Source organism: Gymnoscopelus microlampas (genome assembly GCF_963454915.1).
Source record: "Gymnoscopelus microlampas genome assembly, chromosome: 23".
In the NCBI taxonomy this organism is placed as follows: Eukaryota; Metazoa; Chordata; class Actinopteri; order Myctophiformes; family Myctophidae; genus Gymnoscopelus; species Gymnoscopelus microlampas.
In genome coordinates this window covers 28,502,294-28,521,017 of record NC_139960.1, presented here as the reverse complement: position 1 = coordinate 28,521,017, position 18,724 = coordinate 28,502,294, and the positions used below count along the sequence as shown (strand labels likewise).

General features: G+C 41.5%; 1 protein-coding gene across 4 annotated transcripts in view; it reads left to right on the top strand.

Annotated features, from left to right (window-relative positions):
• The window catches only part of cald1a (caldesmon 1a), a 126,122-nt gene that overhangs the window by 102,994 nt on the left and 4,404 nt on the right, over positions 1-18,724 (top strand). For 3 of the 4 annotated variants that reach the window (XM_084050225.1, XM_084050223.1, XM_084050224.1), the window contains exons 9-14: positions 1,344-1,387; positions 2,886-2,961; positions 3,613-3,753; positions 4,547-4,645; positions 9,206-9,274; positions 14,086-14,122. In XM_084050225.1, coding sequence (XP_083906351.1) covers positions 1,344-1,387; positions 2,886-2,961; positions 3,613-3,753; positions 4,547-4,645; positions 9,206-9,274; positions 14,086-14,122 — 466 coding nt within the window. Of the gene's footprint in view, positions 1-1,343; positions 1,388-2,885; positions 2,962-3,612; positions 3,754-4,546; positions 4,646-9,205; positions 9,275-10,030; positions 10,070-14,085; positions 14,123-18,724 lie in introns of all 4 variants that reach the window. The other variant, XR_014600241.1, reaches the window with a different exon arrangement.

Genomic DNA, 18,724 nt, shown 5'->3' with positions numbered 1-18,724 from the left:
ATACGAGTTTTATCTCTGGAGTGTGTGTGTGTGTGTGTGTGTGTACTTGTATTACTATACTTGAAGCCCAAATGTCCCAACAAGTATAGTATACATGTCCTGGTCCTCACAAGGGTGTGTGTAATCAGTGACAGCTAGCTCACGCATAATCAGCAGAGCGCTGCACCACTTAATGTCGATAAGGGCAAGCGAGGGACGTTGAGTGAAGGACAGGCTGTGTGTGTGTGTGTGTGTGTGTGTGTGTGTGTGTGTGTGTGTGTGTGTGTGTGTGTGTGTGTGTGTGTGTGTGTGTGTGTGTGTGTGTGTGTGTGTGTGTGTGTGTGTGTGTGTGTGTGTGTGTGTGTGTGTGCGTGCGTGCGTGCGTGCGTGCGTGCGTGCGTGCGTGCGTGCGTGCGCTGGGGGGGGCAGACGCAGGAAAACGATTAGGGCTTAACAGGATTATTGTAACCACGTTGGGACGGTTATGGGCCTTTAAAACGCGTCTGAGAATGGGGAATTTCCTGTACAGCAGTATTTTTGGGAACTCCCACATTCGGTAGCGGGTAGAAAAAAAGAAACCGGGGTGGGGGAGGGGGGGGCTTCCTTCTTCACAGAGGGAGAGAGAGAGAGAGAGAGAGAGAGAGAGAGAGAGAGAGAGAATTCTGAAGACATTTTTATTTTTTGTGGGAGTCCAAGGAAAGCTTGCTGCCCCCCCCCCCCCCCCCCCGCCACACACACACACACACACTTTTAGCTCTTGTTGTATATCATAAACAATCCTGTGACATTCCCACAGTCAGAAGGCTGGGATACAAGAATGCTCTGTGTGTTTTTCCAGGCTTTGCGTGTGTGTGTGTGTGTGTGTGTGTGTGTGTGTGTGTGTGTGTGTGTGTGTGTGTGTGTGTGTGTGTGTGTGTGTGTGTGTGTGTGTGTGTGTGTGTGTGTGTGTGTGTGTGTGCATGCGCGCATGTACAGTACGGTTGCACTGAGTATGTGTATCAGGCTGCAAACGCCGTGAGCAGTAAAGAAAAGAATGAAACAAAAGTTGATGGTTTGATGTGACTTTTGCAGAGATTTATGCATGCCTGTCAATAAAAAACTGTTCTGTTCTGAGATGCTAAATACATTTTGGATAAAAAGCCTTCATTCATCATTCTCTGGATCTCTGTAAAAACATTGGGGCATTCAACGCTTTTTATCATCTCCTGATCCAAGCTCTGTTCTAATTCACTGCTGTCCATCATTTTACCAGAGTAACTGCTTTTTTCCCTGCTTGAAATGTCAGGGATTATTGTGGACTAAAAGGCTTCAGATGGCCTGCGTACATCATGATACTGACAACACGCTGTAACGTTTTCTTACAGATTGGAGAAAGGGCAGAGTTCCTGAACAAGTCTGCACAGAAAAGGTAAGAATAGTACACATGTTTTTTAAGGCTTTGTTTTATGGCTGCAACTACATTTCTTAGCAATTATTCTTTTGGTCACTTTTTCAATTGATCGAAACATCGATTAATTGTCTAGTTTGTTTTCAAGTTACAGAATATACTCTACTGTTTGTAGCTACTGTACACTATATTACTACGACGATATCAAACTTCGATATCAAACCTCTCTTAAAGGTCTGATCCAGGATTGTTTTCAACAAATTAATTAGTACATCGTAACCACTTAACCCCAATACTTCAAACATAGCACGTAGATCTACAAGCTCACAAAAAAAGCTACTATTTATTGTCTTCTTCTTTTTTTTGCAATTCTTTTAAACATTACCCAAAATAGGGACAAAATAATAGGTCTGTTTTGCTCCCATGTTTACAGACATTGTCAACCTAAACAAACTACAGGCCCAAAATACTGCAAACACAGTTTGAAACTATATCTGTTGTCTATAGTGTTAAGGGGCCATCCACACCAAGCACCATCACTATGACAATAATAAAGCGAGCATCCACACTGATGTTGTCATTATATGTTGTGGCGTGGACTCTGCCATACATTTGAGTTTAAAATGATGTACTGAACTACTATATAGTTATACAGGCTAGGGGTACCCAGTTCATAGTTTGAATCACTGATTGGGTATTTAATTATGTACAGTGTCTTAACCACCACTTAAACCCTATATATATTTTGGTGACTGGTGGCCCCCATACTGTAGTGTATAGGTCTATACCAGGCCCCCTACTTTTCTCCCTTTACACCTCTCAAAGAATTTATTTCAAAACACTACTGTTGGTCTATAAAGCTTTGAATGGTTTAGGGCCAGAATAAATTTCTGATCTTGTGCGATATCATGAACCATCCAGACCTCTCAGGTCATCTGGGAAAGGTCTGCTTTCTGTCCCTGCGACCACAAATAAACGTGGGGAAGCAGCGTTTAGTTTTTATGCACCACATTATCTGGAACAAACTCCCAGAAAACTGCTGCCACTCTTGTGTCTTTTAACCCATTAAGACCTGGAACTGTGTCATCTTTAGATTTGAGCTAAAAAGCATTATTTTACACTTTGGGCTATTCAAAAATAGCAGATATACAAGCTCATAGCGCGGCACCGAGTGCCGCGCTACGAGCTTGTAGATCTGCTATTTTTGAAAAATCATGAAAATGTGTGCAAATCTTGTATATCTTATATATATATTTTAAGCTAACATTTTTAACTCAAATCTTTGCTTCTGGGGGTCCCTGGAACAACATATTTTGATGGAGGTCCGCGGCCAAATACATATAATTTTGGGGGTCCTTGACATGAAAAAGATTGAGCACCACTGATATAGAAACAAACGTTTTTCAGAAAACTGTTGAGATTTAGGAGACATGTAGAATCGGCTTCAGGTCTCGTCTCAATGGGTTAAAACACGACTAAAAACCTTTCTGTTGGCGTGTGTTTTCTTTGTGGTTGACAGCACGGTGAAAGCATCTCACTCTCCTTTGGTGTCCAAGATAGACAACAGACTGGAGCAATACACCTCGGCCGCCCAGGTCAACACCGCATCTACTCTTAATACTGTATAACAGTGCTTTTTGTGTAGCAGATCTACACGCAGATCTACAAGCTCAAAACGCGGCGCGAAGTGACGTGTTTTGAGCTTGTCGATCTGCTACTTTTCAGTGGTGTAAAGTAACTAAGTACATTTACTTAAGTACTGTAGTACAATTTTGACATATTTTTACTTTACTTGAGTCCACTACAATTATTTGAAAACTTTAGTCACTATTTACTTTGTAGATTTGAATTATTATTACGAAACATACATTAACCACTTCAACCCTATATACATTTTGGCCATTTGAAAATAGCAGAGCTACAAGCTCACACTGCGTCTCAACGCGACACATTGTGAACTTGTAGATCTGCTATTTTCAAAGGATTTTTAAGAATTTTATACATTTGAAAACTTGTGAAACAGGATACACTGCGTAACGAGTACTTTTACTTTTGATACTTTAAGTGCATTAATACCAATACTTTCGTACTTTTACTCAAGTAAATGTTTTATTCCGAAACTTTTACTTGTAACACAGTAGTTCTATATTGTAGTATTGGTACTTTTACTTAAGTAAAGTACTTTTTCCACCACTGCTACTTGTGCTACTTTTGCTAGTTGACCATGATGTGATTATTACCCACAGAGGGAGAACAAAGAGTCGCGCTCCCCCCGCTCCGGGGCGGTGGACCTGCCCATGGTGACCGACGGAGTGCGAAACATCAAGAGCATGTGGGAGAAGGGCAACGTGTTCAGCTCCCCCGGGGGAGGAGGGACTCCGTACAAGGTACACACACACACACACGCACACACGCACACGCACACGCACACACACACACACACACACACACACAAGAAATGTCCTCTCAAGGATAGCAAAACCAGACAAATGTGATTATGGAGACATATGTTTCTATAGTCCGTTTAGTATATTTTTAGTTTATAGTTTATTTCATGGTTACAAAAGATTTTTCTAAAGCTCAGAATACATATTAGTAAAATGAGGTTGAGGCTGGTGTTTCTCTGAATAGGCGTCTAGGGGGTTCGATGTGGAGTTAGGTGTAGAAATGCCACACCCAAAGAAATATTAAAAGTTAAATGTTTTAGGAAAATGTGCTTTTGACGCCCCATATGGATTGTTATACGTGTGTGTGTGTGTGTGTGTGTGTGTGTGTGTGTGTGTGTGTGTGTGTGTGTGTGTGTGTGTGTGTGTGTGTGTGTGTGTGTGTGTGTGTGTGTGTGTGTGTGTGTGTGTGTGTGTGTGTGTGTGTGTGTGTGTGTGTGTGTGTGTGTGTGCGTGGGCATCCTGGTGGAGCATGTACCAGGTACAACCAGAGCGGTTAATAAAGTGCAGCTTCATGAAGGAAGGAAGCGATGTAATAATCTGGGGAGGGAGGTTATGGGGGCGTAGCGTGCTGTACATGCATGTTCGCCGTTCATGTCTGAGTCAGCAGAGAGAGAGAGAGAGAGAGAGAGGAAATGGCCCGCATCACAGCCACTTCCCGCCACGCCCCGCTAACCGCTGAGGAGCGGGCGTGGCCCGTCCGTCCGTCGTCTGACCTCTGACCTTGTCCAAACAGGAAGCAGCTGTGATGAAGATAGGCGTGGCGGGACGCATCAACGACTGGCTGAACAAAACCCCCGAGGGCGGCAAGACGCCGGCCGGAGGCAGGCCAGCGGTAGGTCACAGCAAACCGCCATCCACCTCTGGGCGGGAAAAAAAACACATTGAACGTACTGCATGGTTCAGTCGAGGGACTGGTGTCTTACCAGCAGTGGTGGAAAAAGTACTCAAAGGTTTTACTTCAAGTAAAAGTATCAATACTGCGATGTAGAAGTACTCCGTCACAAGTAAAAGTCCGGAATTAAAAATGTACTTGAGTGAAAGTGCAAAAGTATTGGTATCAAAATGTACATAAAGTACCAAAAGTAAAAGTTCTAAAATGTTTGAAAATAGCAGATCTACAAGCTCACAGCGCGTTGTGATGCGACGGGTTGTGAGCTTGTAGATCTGCTATTTTCAAATGGCCTTGGTACAAAATAGGGCTAAAGTGGTTAATGTATGTTTTATAATGTAATCATTTATATCTGCAAAGTAACTAGCAACTAAAGTTTTCAAATAATTGTAGTGGAGTAAAAGTATAATATTTGCCTGGAGGAATACAAAATACAATACAAGTCCCAGATTGTAGCTTTTAACACCTGTCCAGATTTGATTCGATTAAACATTGTCTCACAGACAGGAGGTTTACAGTACAACCACACATCAAATCATCTCTGTCTGGTGGAAACCTCATATGTCCAAAAAACTGTTGCTTTTCAGTATTCAAATTAAAAAACAGCAAAAGTACTCAAGACTCAAAACGCACTGCATGCATCGCGTCGCATTTCGAGCTTGTGGATCTGCTACTTTGCTTTGGTGTGACGCTGTAGTACTATCAAGTAGAGCATTAATTTACGGTAAACAAAACACGAAAAGTTAGAGTAGCCTATAGACCAATTATTTGTTTACTAACATTGAGACTGGACGCACAGGTGATTGTTTCACGCAATCAACTCCCAACCTGTTGTTTCGGGGTGCACTGGTTTCAGCACACCCCAAACCCCCTCTTGTGTGTTGGCTAGTGAGGCGCGTCCTAGCGAGACCTGATAGAATGGGTTTCATTGCGCGCATACTGGTTCTTATCAGTGTGACGTCGTCTGTTAAGGGGTCTATGGAGATGAGAGGTTTCTGCCCGACAGCAACGAAATGACGTCGCTGAGCAGATTAGCAGCCATTCAAGTGCACCTCTGTCTACATCAGGGAAAGGGAGAGAGTGCATTCCCTGTCTGCTCAGCGCTGTGGTATATCGTATACAGATGTGCCACTTCAAAACTTCACACGTTACTGTTCTTTAACTGAAAGTGCCCTGAAAATGCATTTTTTTCCTCCCTTTTCTGCCCTTAAAATGCACTGTTTTGCCCCTGAAAAGAAGTTGTCACTACACACACCCGTTTTTCCCTTCAACAGACACCCATATACATGAGAACAAAAGAATGTGTGTTGAAGAAGGTGTCAGACTCATTATGAGGCGAAAGGTGATTTGGCCAGTTGCTCAAATTAATTAGCATCATAAAAGCAGTGATCATCAAAATAATTCAGCATTTTAAATGCCCTTCTTTGTCCCTCTTATTGCCCTGGGAATCCCCTGAAAATTTACTGTCTTGGCGATGGCAGGACATGTGAAGTTTTGAAGTGGCACATCTGTATGTCTTATTTTGTCAGGCAGAAACCTTGTATCTCCAATTTTCGACATTTTATGTTTTTTCCGTAAATTAATGCCTACTTCGTCCTACGATAGTGTCACGCCAAAGTAGCGAAAACAGCAGATCTATAAGCTGAATGTGGTTAAGGGTGTCTGTGGGTTTTATCGAAAGTATTAACAAGAGCTTTGTGACAATATAACAGCTACATCGGGATCCATTGGAACGCAGATTCTTTTTTATTCCAATTCTGGAAAGGTAACGGCTTTGCTTTGGACATTTCACCCGACAGCCACGATTTATAATAATCTCATAATCGCAGCCCCTGTCTTGTCGCTGCATGTGGGATGTAATCAATTGCAAAATGAGACAGAGAGGATTCATGACATCTGGTGTCTGTGAGATAATACTGTGTCTGGCACCATCTAGTGGCCATAAATCCTGACTTAACTAGTGATATGTCAGAGTTATCAGGCTGGCTCCATTTTAACCCATTAAGGCCTGAAGGTTCCGATTCTACAAAATGTCTTCTAAATCCTATAACGGTTTTATGAAGAACGTATGTTGTTAAATCAGTTACCGGTATATGGGTTTGGGCCGCGGACCCCCATCTCAAAATATGATGTTCCAGGGACCCCACAGAAGCAAAGATTTGAGTTAAAGATATTTGCTTTAAATATATATACATTCAAAGATTTGCACACATTTTCACGATTTTTCAAAAATAGCAGATCTACAAGCTCATAGCACGGCACATAGCCGCGCTATGAGCTTGTATATCTGCTATTTTTGAATAGACAAAGTATAAAATAATGGTTTAGTGGTTACACAGATGCGTTCCCGTTTTTAATGCGTTAAGTATGCTTACAACTGTCATTTTATCAGGATAGTGGTGAGTGCTCATATATTTCAGGCTTGGTATCAGTGTGAGTGCAAACGTAAACTTTATGGATGTAATCCAAAGCTTCTGTTATCAGGCAGATAGTTTCTACCAGCGGCTATACAGTACATTCCAAGTTATGATGTTTCTCTTCGCCGTCTCTCTTTCCCTTCGCCTATATTTCTGCCCCAGACAAATATTAATTAATCTTGAGGCACTTTAAGGCCGCCAGGCCCCAGGAATGTATTGAAAAACGTCACACACAAGCCTGAGACATTGTCAGATATTGTCAGAGCTTGTAGATATGCAATTTTGTTTTAATAGTGAAAATTTCAAATCTTTTGAATCTTTTGTCATGTAAAAGTACCTAAAATGGAATGGCACTGTACTGACTTAACCCATTCAATCCGGGAACGCATCTGTGTCATTTTAGATTTCTTTGGCTATTCAAAAATAACAGATGTACAAGCTCATAGCGTGGCACAGAGTGCTGTGCTAGTGTGCTATGAGCTTGTATATCTGCTAATTTATGAAAAAAATGATTTTTTAAAGCGAACATTTTTAACTCAAATCTTTGCTTCTGGGGGTCCCTTGAACAAGATATTTTGAGATGGGCGTTGCTATATCAGTGGTACTCTAACTTTTTCCATGTGAAGGACCCCCACAATTATATGTATTTGGCCGCAGACCCCCATCTCAAAATGCTTTGTTCCAGGGACCCACAGAAGCAAATATTTGAGTAAAACATGTTCGCTTAAATATATATATATATATATATATATATATATATATATATATATATATATATATATATATATATATATATATATGTATATATATATATATATATTCAAAGATGTGCACATATTTTCCACGATTTTGAGTGCCGCGCTATGAGCTTGTATATCCGCTATTTGCCAAAGAAATCTGAAAATGACACAGATGCGTTCCCCGTCTTAATGGGTTCAGGTACTTAGTTACTTCCCCACCACTGTGAAAGAGACAACATTATTAACGTGTGAAGTTGCCAACGGGTCATGTCAGCCAGCCAACACTGCAGTTTAACACTTGAGAGTGTAAAGAATGTGAAAAATGTTTCACAGTGTAGTAATTGACATCGCTGAATCAGCTGTTGAACCTTCCCGGGCCATATGTTCTTTTGAAAGCAAGCTGTCGCTGATGAGCTGATGAAATGTGTTTCAGTCCGCGGTTGCAGCCGTCGGCCTGTGTAAACAAGAAAGGTTTCATAAAATATGCACGATTCTCTCACACCAGATGTGTAGTTGTTTTGCATTCACACATTTCAGGCATTTCGCTGTTATCCAACTTGCATGCCTGGTTTATTAAAGCCTGATATGTTATTTGTCATATAATAGCGGCGCGCACCCCAAAAATAGCATATCTACGGGATAACAGAGATCGTAGACCTGCTATTTTTTTTGCACGCACGTTTGGGGGGTCTCAGCTTTGGTCAGAAGTAAGAAGGGGGGGGGTCAAGGACAAAAAGTTGGGAACCAACGTTCCATCCAACATCCCTACTTTCCGCTTTACACCTGATGAACGTCTACTAATTGACCTACGACTGCAGCTCTAAAGGGCATGTTGGTGCTTTACCCAAATACGGCGCCAGACGATTATTATTATTTTTTAAACCTTTTACTGTGCGGATGCTAGGGGTCACACCGTCTAGAACTGTGTGTGTGTGTGTGTGTGTGTGTGTGTGTGTGTGTGTGTGTGTGTGTGTGTGTGTGTGTGTGTGTGTGCGCGCGCGCGCCGATGCGTTTAAAAACAAAATCTCCTCGCTGAATTGTTGAATCTCTTCGGCCAATCTTCGTTGAATGTTTGCCACAGAATATGGACGCTAAAGGGTTCAAGTGGTTAAGGAAACTGATGTGTTCTCCCTCTCTTGTTCTCTCTCTATCTCTGTCTGTCTGTCTGTCTGTCTGTCTGTCTGTCTGTCTGTCTGTCTGTCTGTCTGTCTTTGTCTCTCTCTGTCTCTCTGTCCCTCTGTCTGTCTCTCTGTGTGTGTGTCTCTCTCTCTCTCTCTCTCTCTCTCTCTCTCTCTCTCTCTCTCTCTCTCTCTCTCTCTCTCTCTCTCTCTCTCTCTCTCTCTCAGGACCTGAAGCCAGTTGACGTCACTAACAAGCGGAGTCTATGGGAAAACAAAGGCGCTTCCCCGGCCAAGGTAACGTACCTTTAATCACACATCGCTCCATCATTGGAAACACAAACACATCATTACCCAGCCTGCGGTTCATTATGCAAAGTTTGCATTGGCATGTGTGTGACGCGGTGACAACCTCGCATTAAGCTATCATCATCGCACTGCCGCCGCCAGTGGACATGGATATACATGGGTTCCCAGACTTGTTCAGCTCATGATCCAAAAGAGAACAAAAATGCATTTAGTTTGAACCTTTTAAGACCTATTTAAAGGGCTATAAAAGGCTATCTACAAGCTCACAATTTGTCGCAATTTAACGCATTGTGAGCTTGTAGATCGGCAGATTTTGGCTAATGTTGCCCCCATAATTTAGATGGTTAACCCTTGAGTAGTATGGCTTTAGTGTCCCACACGGGAGACCCGGGGTTCGAATCCAGGGCATTACACTTGTATGAAAACCCAGCAACGTGTTTGGTTCGGGCCCTGAACTGAGACATTCAGTAACAGGATTTCAGTCTCGCCAAGCGACCATGCTTCCTAGAAACGTTTCAGCTCGATGTTTCTGGCCGTGCCAAATTGGTTCCTGGTCGTGTTCGGGGACTTTCTCACAGTTTCTCATGACATCAAGACTCCAGCCCAGAGGCAGAGTGTTTTTTAAATAGGCATCTTTGAAGAGATGACAAATGAACAGTAAAGTCATCACAAATAACTGCATTTTGACCTCCGCCCGGCAACAGTGGGAATAACAATGGCTCTGTGTTGTGTTTTCTTTTAAAGAACTCTGATAGCTAGTTGACTTCACTGGAGCATGGAGAGGTACTGTAACAACAAAAAAGAGAAGCCAGTGAATGTTTTTTCCCCCCACGTTGCTTTAAAGCGCATACAGTATATCACGACAACGACCTCTCTCTATGTTGTCATTCTCCTCTCTGTTGCTCTTTGTCATCGACAAAGCCACACAGTAAAATCCTCTGTGTTTTAAGTGTCTAGAGTTTAAAAAAAATGTTTTACCATACATTCTCAGTTAATCACTTAGCCCTGTATACTTTCGTACGGTGAATAGCGAAACTATTTATTATTATTATCATTTATTATTTATATCATTTTCATTATTATTATACATTATTATTTCTGCAGTTTATGAATAGCTGTGGTTAAATTAACACTGAGGATTTTACTATGTATGCTCTATTCTGCTGTGGTTGGACATTGTTGGTTAATTATTTATATTAACTAAATTCCAAGTTTCCCTCCAAAATGAGGTACCTATTGGTAATATCCAAAGAAAACAAAGTAGTTATTAGTAGTAGATGTGCTAGTAGTAGTAGTCGTAATAGTAGTAGTAGTCGTCGTAGTAGTAGTAGTAGTAGTGGTAGTAGTAGTAGTCAGAGTAGTATCGAGAGAAACTAGTAGTAATAGTAGTAGTAGTAGTATGGAGAGGAGCTAGTCATCTATCTGTGTATTTTTACCATTTTGAACAATGAAAATCGTGTAACAATTGCCTCACAAAATGCATATGTATTTTGGAATGGGAACCTTCATTTCGGTACAAAATGCATTATTATAAAACACAACAAACAAACAAACCAACTACATCCAACAATAGGCTCCGCTGACTCCATGAACGACCAATAGCTCGTCAAGGATGACACAGTGAAAATTCGCTCAAAATCTTTTAGCCGTTTGCCTTTATTTTGTCCAACTGCAGAGGCCAACACTTTTCACAAAATGGCTGCAACGCATCACCCCTCTCTCTCCTTTGATCGATGCTAGTGACTGACCAAGGTATGGCTGTTATGCAGACATATTTTGGTCAGTCGTTCTCATGCCATAGTTTCTTTCTTTGTTTCTTAGATCAGTTTTTCCTCAACCATAAATGTTAAGAATGTAATGATAGATTTACCTGATATCCTAGTTTCTTGAGGCACTACACTGTTCTCTTTATTATATCGTCTCTGTCAGGTGGAAACCTCATATGTCCAAACGATTCAAATTTAAAAAAATGGCAGAAGTAGCAGATCGACAAGCTCAAAACGCGTGACGTTGCGTTTCGAACGTGTAGATCTGCTACTTTTGATGCTTTTGTGTGACGCCGTATGGTGATCAAGTTGGGCGTTAATTTACTGTAGGTTACGAAAAAACACACAGAATCAAATGCTTTATGGTCATGATTCATCAGGAGCCTGGGTGTCTTGGTTCCAGGCTTAACATAATTAATACAAATATTTTAAAAATGGGTACTTGAGGGGGTCCCAGGAGGTCCCCAGTTAAATGATTGATAGTTAGGAACCAAAATGGACCCTTATGGGTCTGAGGATCACTCAGGAACACGGAGTCCTTGACATTTTTAAGTGTTAGAACCTTTTTTTATTTTTTTTATTGATCGGTTGAATGTTTTATTAGTCAGAAATGTAAACAGCGTGTGGTACAGTCAGACATTGAGGCTAAAAAGGATAACAGAAAACGGTTGTTTCCATTGTGGTCCTATGTATTCAATTTATCAAAAAGTGTGTGAGCTACAGGGGTAAAGAGGTCGCCTCATGACAAAATACAGTATTTTTTAATGATCTATCCATCCCTCCCTAATTCCTTCCTTCCTTCCATCCTCCCCTCCACCCCTCCCTATACCTCCTTGGAAGCGGGCTTGTATGTTTTGGCCCTCGATGTACCGCAGGCGAGACAGACAGTGGTGCAAAGTAACTATAAGTACATTTAAGTATTGTACTTAAGTACAAGTTCTGAGGTACTTTTGACTTTACTTCAGAATGTTTATGTTTTGACACTTTGATACAAGTTACTTTGCAGATTTAGATTGTTAATACAAAACCCGCATTAACCAATTAAACCCCATTCTGTAACTCAGCTATCTTGGAAGGGTTTAAAAAATCTTGAATGTATATATTTTAACACTCTTTTGGGGGTCTCTGACACATAACATTTTCAGATGGGGGGGGTTAGGGTTAGGGTTTTTTCAGCAGCCATACACATTTAAATTTGGGGGTCTTTGGCGCAAAAAGGTTTGAGACCCACTGATTTAGAAGGCATTTGTAGAATGGGCCTCAGGGCTTAATCCGTTAAGACCGGGAACGCATCTGTGTCATTTTAAGATTTCTTTGACTGTTAAAAAAGTCCAGAAAATTCCAGAAAATGTGTGCAAATCTTTGAATAAATATTTGTTAAAATGAACATTTGTAACTCAAATCTTTGCTTCTGGGGATTCTACAAATGTCTTCTAAATCCTAACAGTTTTTTGAAAAAACGTATGTTACTATATCAGTGGTTGAGTAAAAATTGTTCGCTTTAAAAAAATATATATTCAAAGATTTGCACACAAATCTTTCAAACAATAGCAGATATACAAGCTCATACAGCTTGTATATCTGCTATTTTTGAATAGCTAAAGAAATCTTAAAATTATACAGATGTGTTCCTGGTCTTAATGGGTTAATGGGTTAAGGTAAAAAAAAAAAAAAAAAAAATCTGAGTACTTCTTCCAGAAGCCCCTGCACCTCCCCCTGCTGGCAGTGTGTGTAGCCAGCGGGCTGCAGCGTGGTGCCAGGAGTGACTGTGGTCTCTCCACCACAGCCAAGCAAGTTGGTGGGCTGGTGGGTTGGTGGGTTGGAGGGCATGTAGGCGGTGGTCCGCGCTGACGCAAAACGCGCCCCGGACAGGAAAAGGGGAGGTTTAACTAACCGTGTTATTAGCTAAACCGTGCTATGCCGTGATGTCAGGGGGGGAGAAGGCAATATGTAGGGGACACAGAGTGCAATGGGGGCTTCTGGGTATACGGTATATACGTTTGTGAGAAGGTATAACGTCTGGGTTAAGGTTCTCAAACATTTTCACGTGAAGGACCCCCACATTGACATGTTTTTGGCTCTGCGGACCCCCATCTGAAAAGATTGTGTGCCATGGCCCTCCATAACAGAAGATCTGTGTAAAAAAATTAAATAAAAAAAAAACGTTTTTGGGGGGGAAATAGCTAAAGTATAAAGTAGGGTTAAAGTGGCTAAACTGATTTTGATGCTATATTACAACTGATTTAGTTTGGGACCCCTGGAACCCCCTCAATAACCCCTGGGGGTCCCTAGACCCCACTTTGAGAACCCCTGGTCTATAATGGTCAAGGCCGTGTTTTTCTACAGTGGATGGTTGTTTTTTAGAAGCAGAAGGTACTGTAGTAGTAGCACCTCCTAATGAACCACTCCCTAAACGTTCTCCCTCTGAAAAGAGAGTGTTTCTTCCCAAATGTCTCTTGGAGACAGAACCCCACCCTCCCCCTCAGATTAGTTCTTTTTAAGAAGTACCCAAAATAGTTTTTTTCCCCCCCATCAATTATTCACCTCATGAAGCTTTGAATTCACGGAGAATCCAACAAATTGGAACCCTATTTTCCTCAATTCATCAAATATTCTCTTAAATGTTTTTTAAATGTTTTTCTCCCCATGAATTCAAGGCTTCATGGTGTATGTAATTGATGAAAAAATAAAATAAACGAAGATGGTGGCGGTGAAGGAGATGTTGGTGTTTTGAGCGGTGAGATATTTACTATTTACTATAATGTCGGCGATAAACCCTCTGGCTTTTGTGAACTTAACTCAGATGTATTCCATAAAACTCTGCTTACAGCTTTGAGAGCGTGTATGGCTGTGCTGACAGGGAAACTTAGCCGTTCAAAGTTGATGGCATTCTTTTTCTAACAGCCTCCTACCTTCCTTCCTCGCTCTCTCTCTCTCTCTCTCTCTCTCTCTCTCTCTCTCTCTCTCTCTCTCTCTCTCTCTCTCTCTCTCTCTCTCTCTCTCTCTCTCTCTCTCTCTCTGTCTCTCTCACAGGCGACAGGCAGAGGGGAGGCTAAATCGGTCACCAACGGTAAGTCTACATAAAGTCACCCTAAGTCAATATTTCCTCGCTGTCGGTTGGAAACCTTGCAGGCCTATGTCCTAATCGTGATGTGATGCGTTGTGAGCTTACAGCACATCTGGCTATTTCCGCTATTTTTTGCACGATACTCCTATACGACAAAGTAGGCCATTAAAGGGATAGTTCACCCCAAAATGATTTTTTTTCTATTGATTAGTCACTCCATGGAGACTTCAATTTATGAATTTTTTTTGGCATTTTTTTGGCGCATTCCTAAGCCACTAATTTGATGAACTGGCAGCGGTTCCGGTAGGAGACACAAAGAGTCTCCTTTGTGTCTCCTGTTACTTTTCAGGATTCAAATTCATAAACAGAAAAAGATCCACAAGCTCAAAATGTGGCGCGAAGCGACACGTTTCGAGATTGTTGATCTGCTACTTTTGATACTTTTGTGTGACGCGGTAGTATGATCAAGTAGGGCAGTGGTTTTCAACCTTTTTCAAGGACCCCTAAATTGATATACATTTGGCCGTGGACCCCCATCTGTTTTGTGCCAGGGACCCCAAAAAGAAAAGATTTGTGTTCAAAATTGGAAAATTCTACAAAATTGAAGATTTTTCAAAAATGTTCTAAAATGGCAGATGTACGTGTGAGCCTGTATATCTGCTATTTTTGAATGGCCAACGTATACAATATGGATAAAGGGGTGAAAGTCTAGTAACACCTTTTGCTGGGGACCCTCTGGAACCCCCTCAAGGACCACTGGTGGTCCCCGGACCACAGGTTGAGAACCACAAAAAATTAGAATATGGAGGTAAGAGGTTTCTGCTCGACAACAACTAAATGTATGAGTTTGGGACACAGCGCTGGGTGGTTTGGTGGGTGGGTGGGTAAGAGGGCATGACTTTGATGTTTATAAGCATGTGGGTGCACTTCATGCTAACAATACCCAGGCGGAATCACAGAGGTTAAAGCGGTCTGCATTATCTCATCTCTTTCTTTTCTTTTGATTTGTTTCGAACATAATGATAAATCTGGTTTTGCATTAGTTTAAAATAAGTGAACAGATTACAGATTCGATTTATATTTTTGAATATGGCTTCCTTCTTAGCAACCGTTCAGTCGGGCAGAGCACTGTGCCACACACACACACACACACACACACACACACACACACACACACACACACACACACACACACACACACACACACACACACACACACACACACACACACAGGACATTTAGGTCATCAACAATACCATTGTTTTTGTATTGTGAGTGAAAACTGTCACAGTGCAAGTGGCATTCCAGATGTGGGTGTGTCAGGTTACACTATTCCTCTGGCAATGTACAGGTTTGACTATACTCACACAGCTCTATCTAATCAGCAAACAAATCGTCTTTGTACTGTAAGTGGAAACCTCATTTTGTCCAAAATGGTTACTTTTTAGGATTCAAATTCAAAAGTAGTAAAAGTAGCAGTTCGAAAAGCTCAAAACGCTGTGGTTCGCAACGCGGTTCACGCCTCATTTTGAGCCGCGTTTCGAGCGTGCAGATCTGTAACTTGTTTGTTTTTTTACGATTTATTTTTGGACTTTTTTATGCCTTTATTGATAGTACAGTAGGTAGACAGGATATGGGGAGAGAGAGATGCGGAGTGACACGCAGCAAAGGCCGTCGGATCGGGACTCGAACTCGCGACGCTACTTTTGATGCTGTCGTGTGGCGCTGCAGTATGGTCGTGTCGTAAAAAAAACACGAAAAGTTAGAATATGGGAGGTTAGGAGGTTTCTGCTCGACAGCAAAGAAGCACAATAACACTATAACCACTTGGCTCCCCGAGTCTCTGTGATTTACACTCCACCATGTGTCCTAACGGCCATAACTGCCCACTCATAACCACCCCGCCCCAACCGTTGTCCTCGGAGGCCTCGCCTGGCTATAAATCAGCTATTTGCTGTTTGGCCTTTTTGGGTCCGTGGCATTTTGAGATGCCACAATGACATTGTTTGCTATTTTCAAATCGGGGCCAAGTGCAGCCTCATGCCACCCTTTTGTTGCCACCGGGTGGGGCAGGAGGGGGCTTTTGGCCTTGAGGGATTCCATACATGTCTGTGTGACGCGCCCCCGCTCGTCCCGGACACAGAGAAGCTGACGCGGTCCAATCCCACGGACATGCTTATAAAATGCAATAAAAGCCACACAGGGTACACTCATACTGTACATGCATCTCTTCCATTCCACTGCCCAGATCGCTCTGCTCAGTTATAGCAACGCAAGTGGTGGAAAAAGTACTCATATTTATTTTTAGGAGGGTATCAAAATGTGAGGGTATCAAAATGTAATTACAGTGCCAGAGCAAAAGTAGTCAAATTGTCCAATATTTGTTTTACTTTCGCTTTTTTTTAATAGCAGATCGTAAGTGGTTAATGCATGCATATTAACATTCAATATCTGCAAAGTAACTACAAACTAAAGCTGGCAAATAATTGTAAGGGAGTAAAGAGTACAATATTTGCCTCTGAGACATAGTGGAGTAGAAGTATGATTTTTTTTTTAATACCAATGTCCTTCAACTTAAAGCAACACTATGTCACTTTTCTTTAATGAATACATTTTTATTTTGTCCAATCTGTATGGTAGAGTATGTTAACACAATATAACTTATACAATTGGGGTGATTGTATTTGGTCTCCCTGCTCCTCTATTGAGACATTTACATCGTGTCAAAGGTCATGTCTCAACCAGACACAGGATCTGACGCGTGCTTGACCCGACCCGATGGTCAAGATTCAATTCATCCCCTGAGCAAGCAGGCAGGCTTTATTAGCTCAATGGTCAAACATTTCAGCACTTGCTCATCCCATACACAGAGAAACCGAACGCGGTCCAATCACACAGACATGCTTATGAAATGCAATAAAAAGCTGTGCACGTTCAACTGGTACATGCATCTCTCCCATTCCACTGGCTATGGTCGCTTTGCTCGCTTGCAGCTCGGCAGGGGGTCCAAGCCCGCTTTTGTCAAATTACGACTGTAGCTGTTAAGCCATTAAGACCGGGAACGCATCTGTATCATTTTAGATTTGAGCTATAACTATTATTTTATACTTTGGCTATTCAAAAATAGCAGATATACAAGTTCATAGCGTGCCACGCTACGAGAACATTTGAGGAAATCTTTGAATATATATATTTTTAAAGCGAACATTTGTAACTCAAATCTTTGCTTCGTTCTGGGGGTCCCTCGAACAAAATATTTTGAGATGGGGTTCCGCGGACAAATATATATCATTTTGGGGGGTCATTGATTATAGCAACATACGTTATTTAAAAAATGTACAATAGATTTAGATTTAGAAGACATTTGTAGAATCCCCAGAAGCAAAGATTTGAGTTTAAAATATTCGCTTTAAAAGATATTATTATTATCATTATCATATTCAATGATTTGCACGCATTTTCACGATTTTTCCAAACAAAAATAGTATAATAAGTATAAATAAGTTTAAAATAATGGTTATGGTTAAAAATCTAAAATGACACAATATGCGTTCCCGGATTGAATGGGTTAAGAGATTATCACACCATCATCGCAGGATGACACATGCTTGGTACACGAGGTTGCGAGGCCACCAAACCTCTTGCCCCCTCATCATGACACACACGCATGCTCTAAAAAAGCCTGAGTTATACTTAGTTGCTCGTGGGTGTCGTGCACCGACTAAGTATATCGTCTCTGTCGGGTGGAAACCTCATTGTGTCCAAACGTGGTACTTTTCAGGATTCTAATTCAAACGTATCAAAAGTAGCAGATCGACAAGCTCGAAACTCGCGTGTGGATCTGATACTTTTGATACTTTTGTGACGCTGTAGTAGTGTAATCAAGTTCATTTACGAAAAAATGCAAAGAGTTAAAATATGGAGATAAGAGGATTCTGCCTGACAGCGACGATATACAAGGCATAATAATACATACAGTTAGTCACTCACTCAAGGCCTCTACAGACCAAAGCAGTGTCGGGCCGTGGGGACACGGCTGTGCCTGTGCATTTTGTACGGAGTGTCCCCTACAGTATGTATGTCTAATAGGCGGTGGGACTCAACGAGAAGAGCGTTTCACTCACATTTGAGCTTGTGCAGGCAGCACTAGGTCAGCACACACCTAGCTAGGGCTGCAGCCATCCATTCATTTCTTAGTGATTATTCTATAGATCGCTTTTTCAAATGAATCAAATAATCAAGAAGCATGGCTTTAAAAATATATATATTTTAAATATATCAACGAATTGATTAACCATATTTTATCAATTTCATTTCTTTCCACCAACATTGAAGCTACAGTACCTGATTAAATTATCGATTACTTTTTATAATTTAGCGATGACTTTATATAGTAAGAGAGAGACCCACCCGGTCATACATGATCTGGGTGGAAGGTGAATCTAAAACAGAAAGGTACACTGTTGTACTGGCCGGGTCGTAAAGCTCACACACCACCATGTTAACAACTTCAACCCCATATGGTTGAGCTGAGTCCCTCAGGGTCTTTTCTGTTATTTTGGGGAAAGCTTTCGCTGAAAATAGCCGATCGACAAGCTCATAACG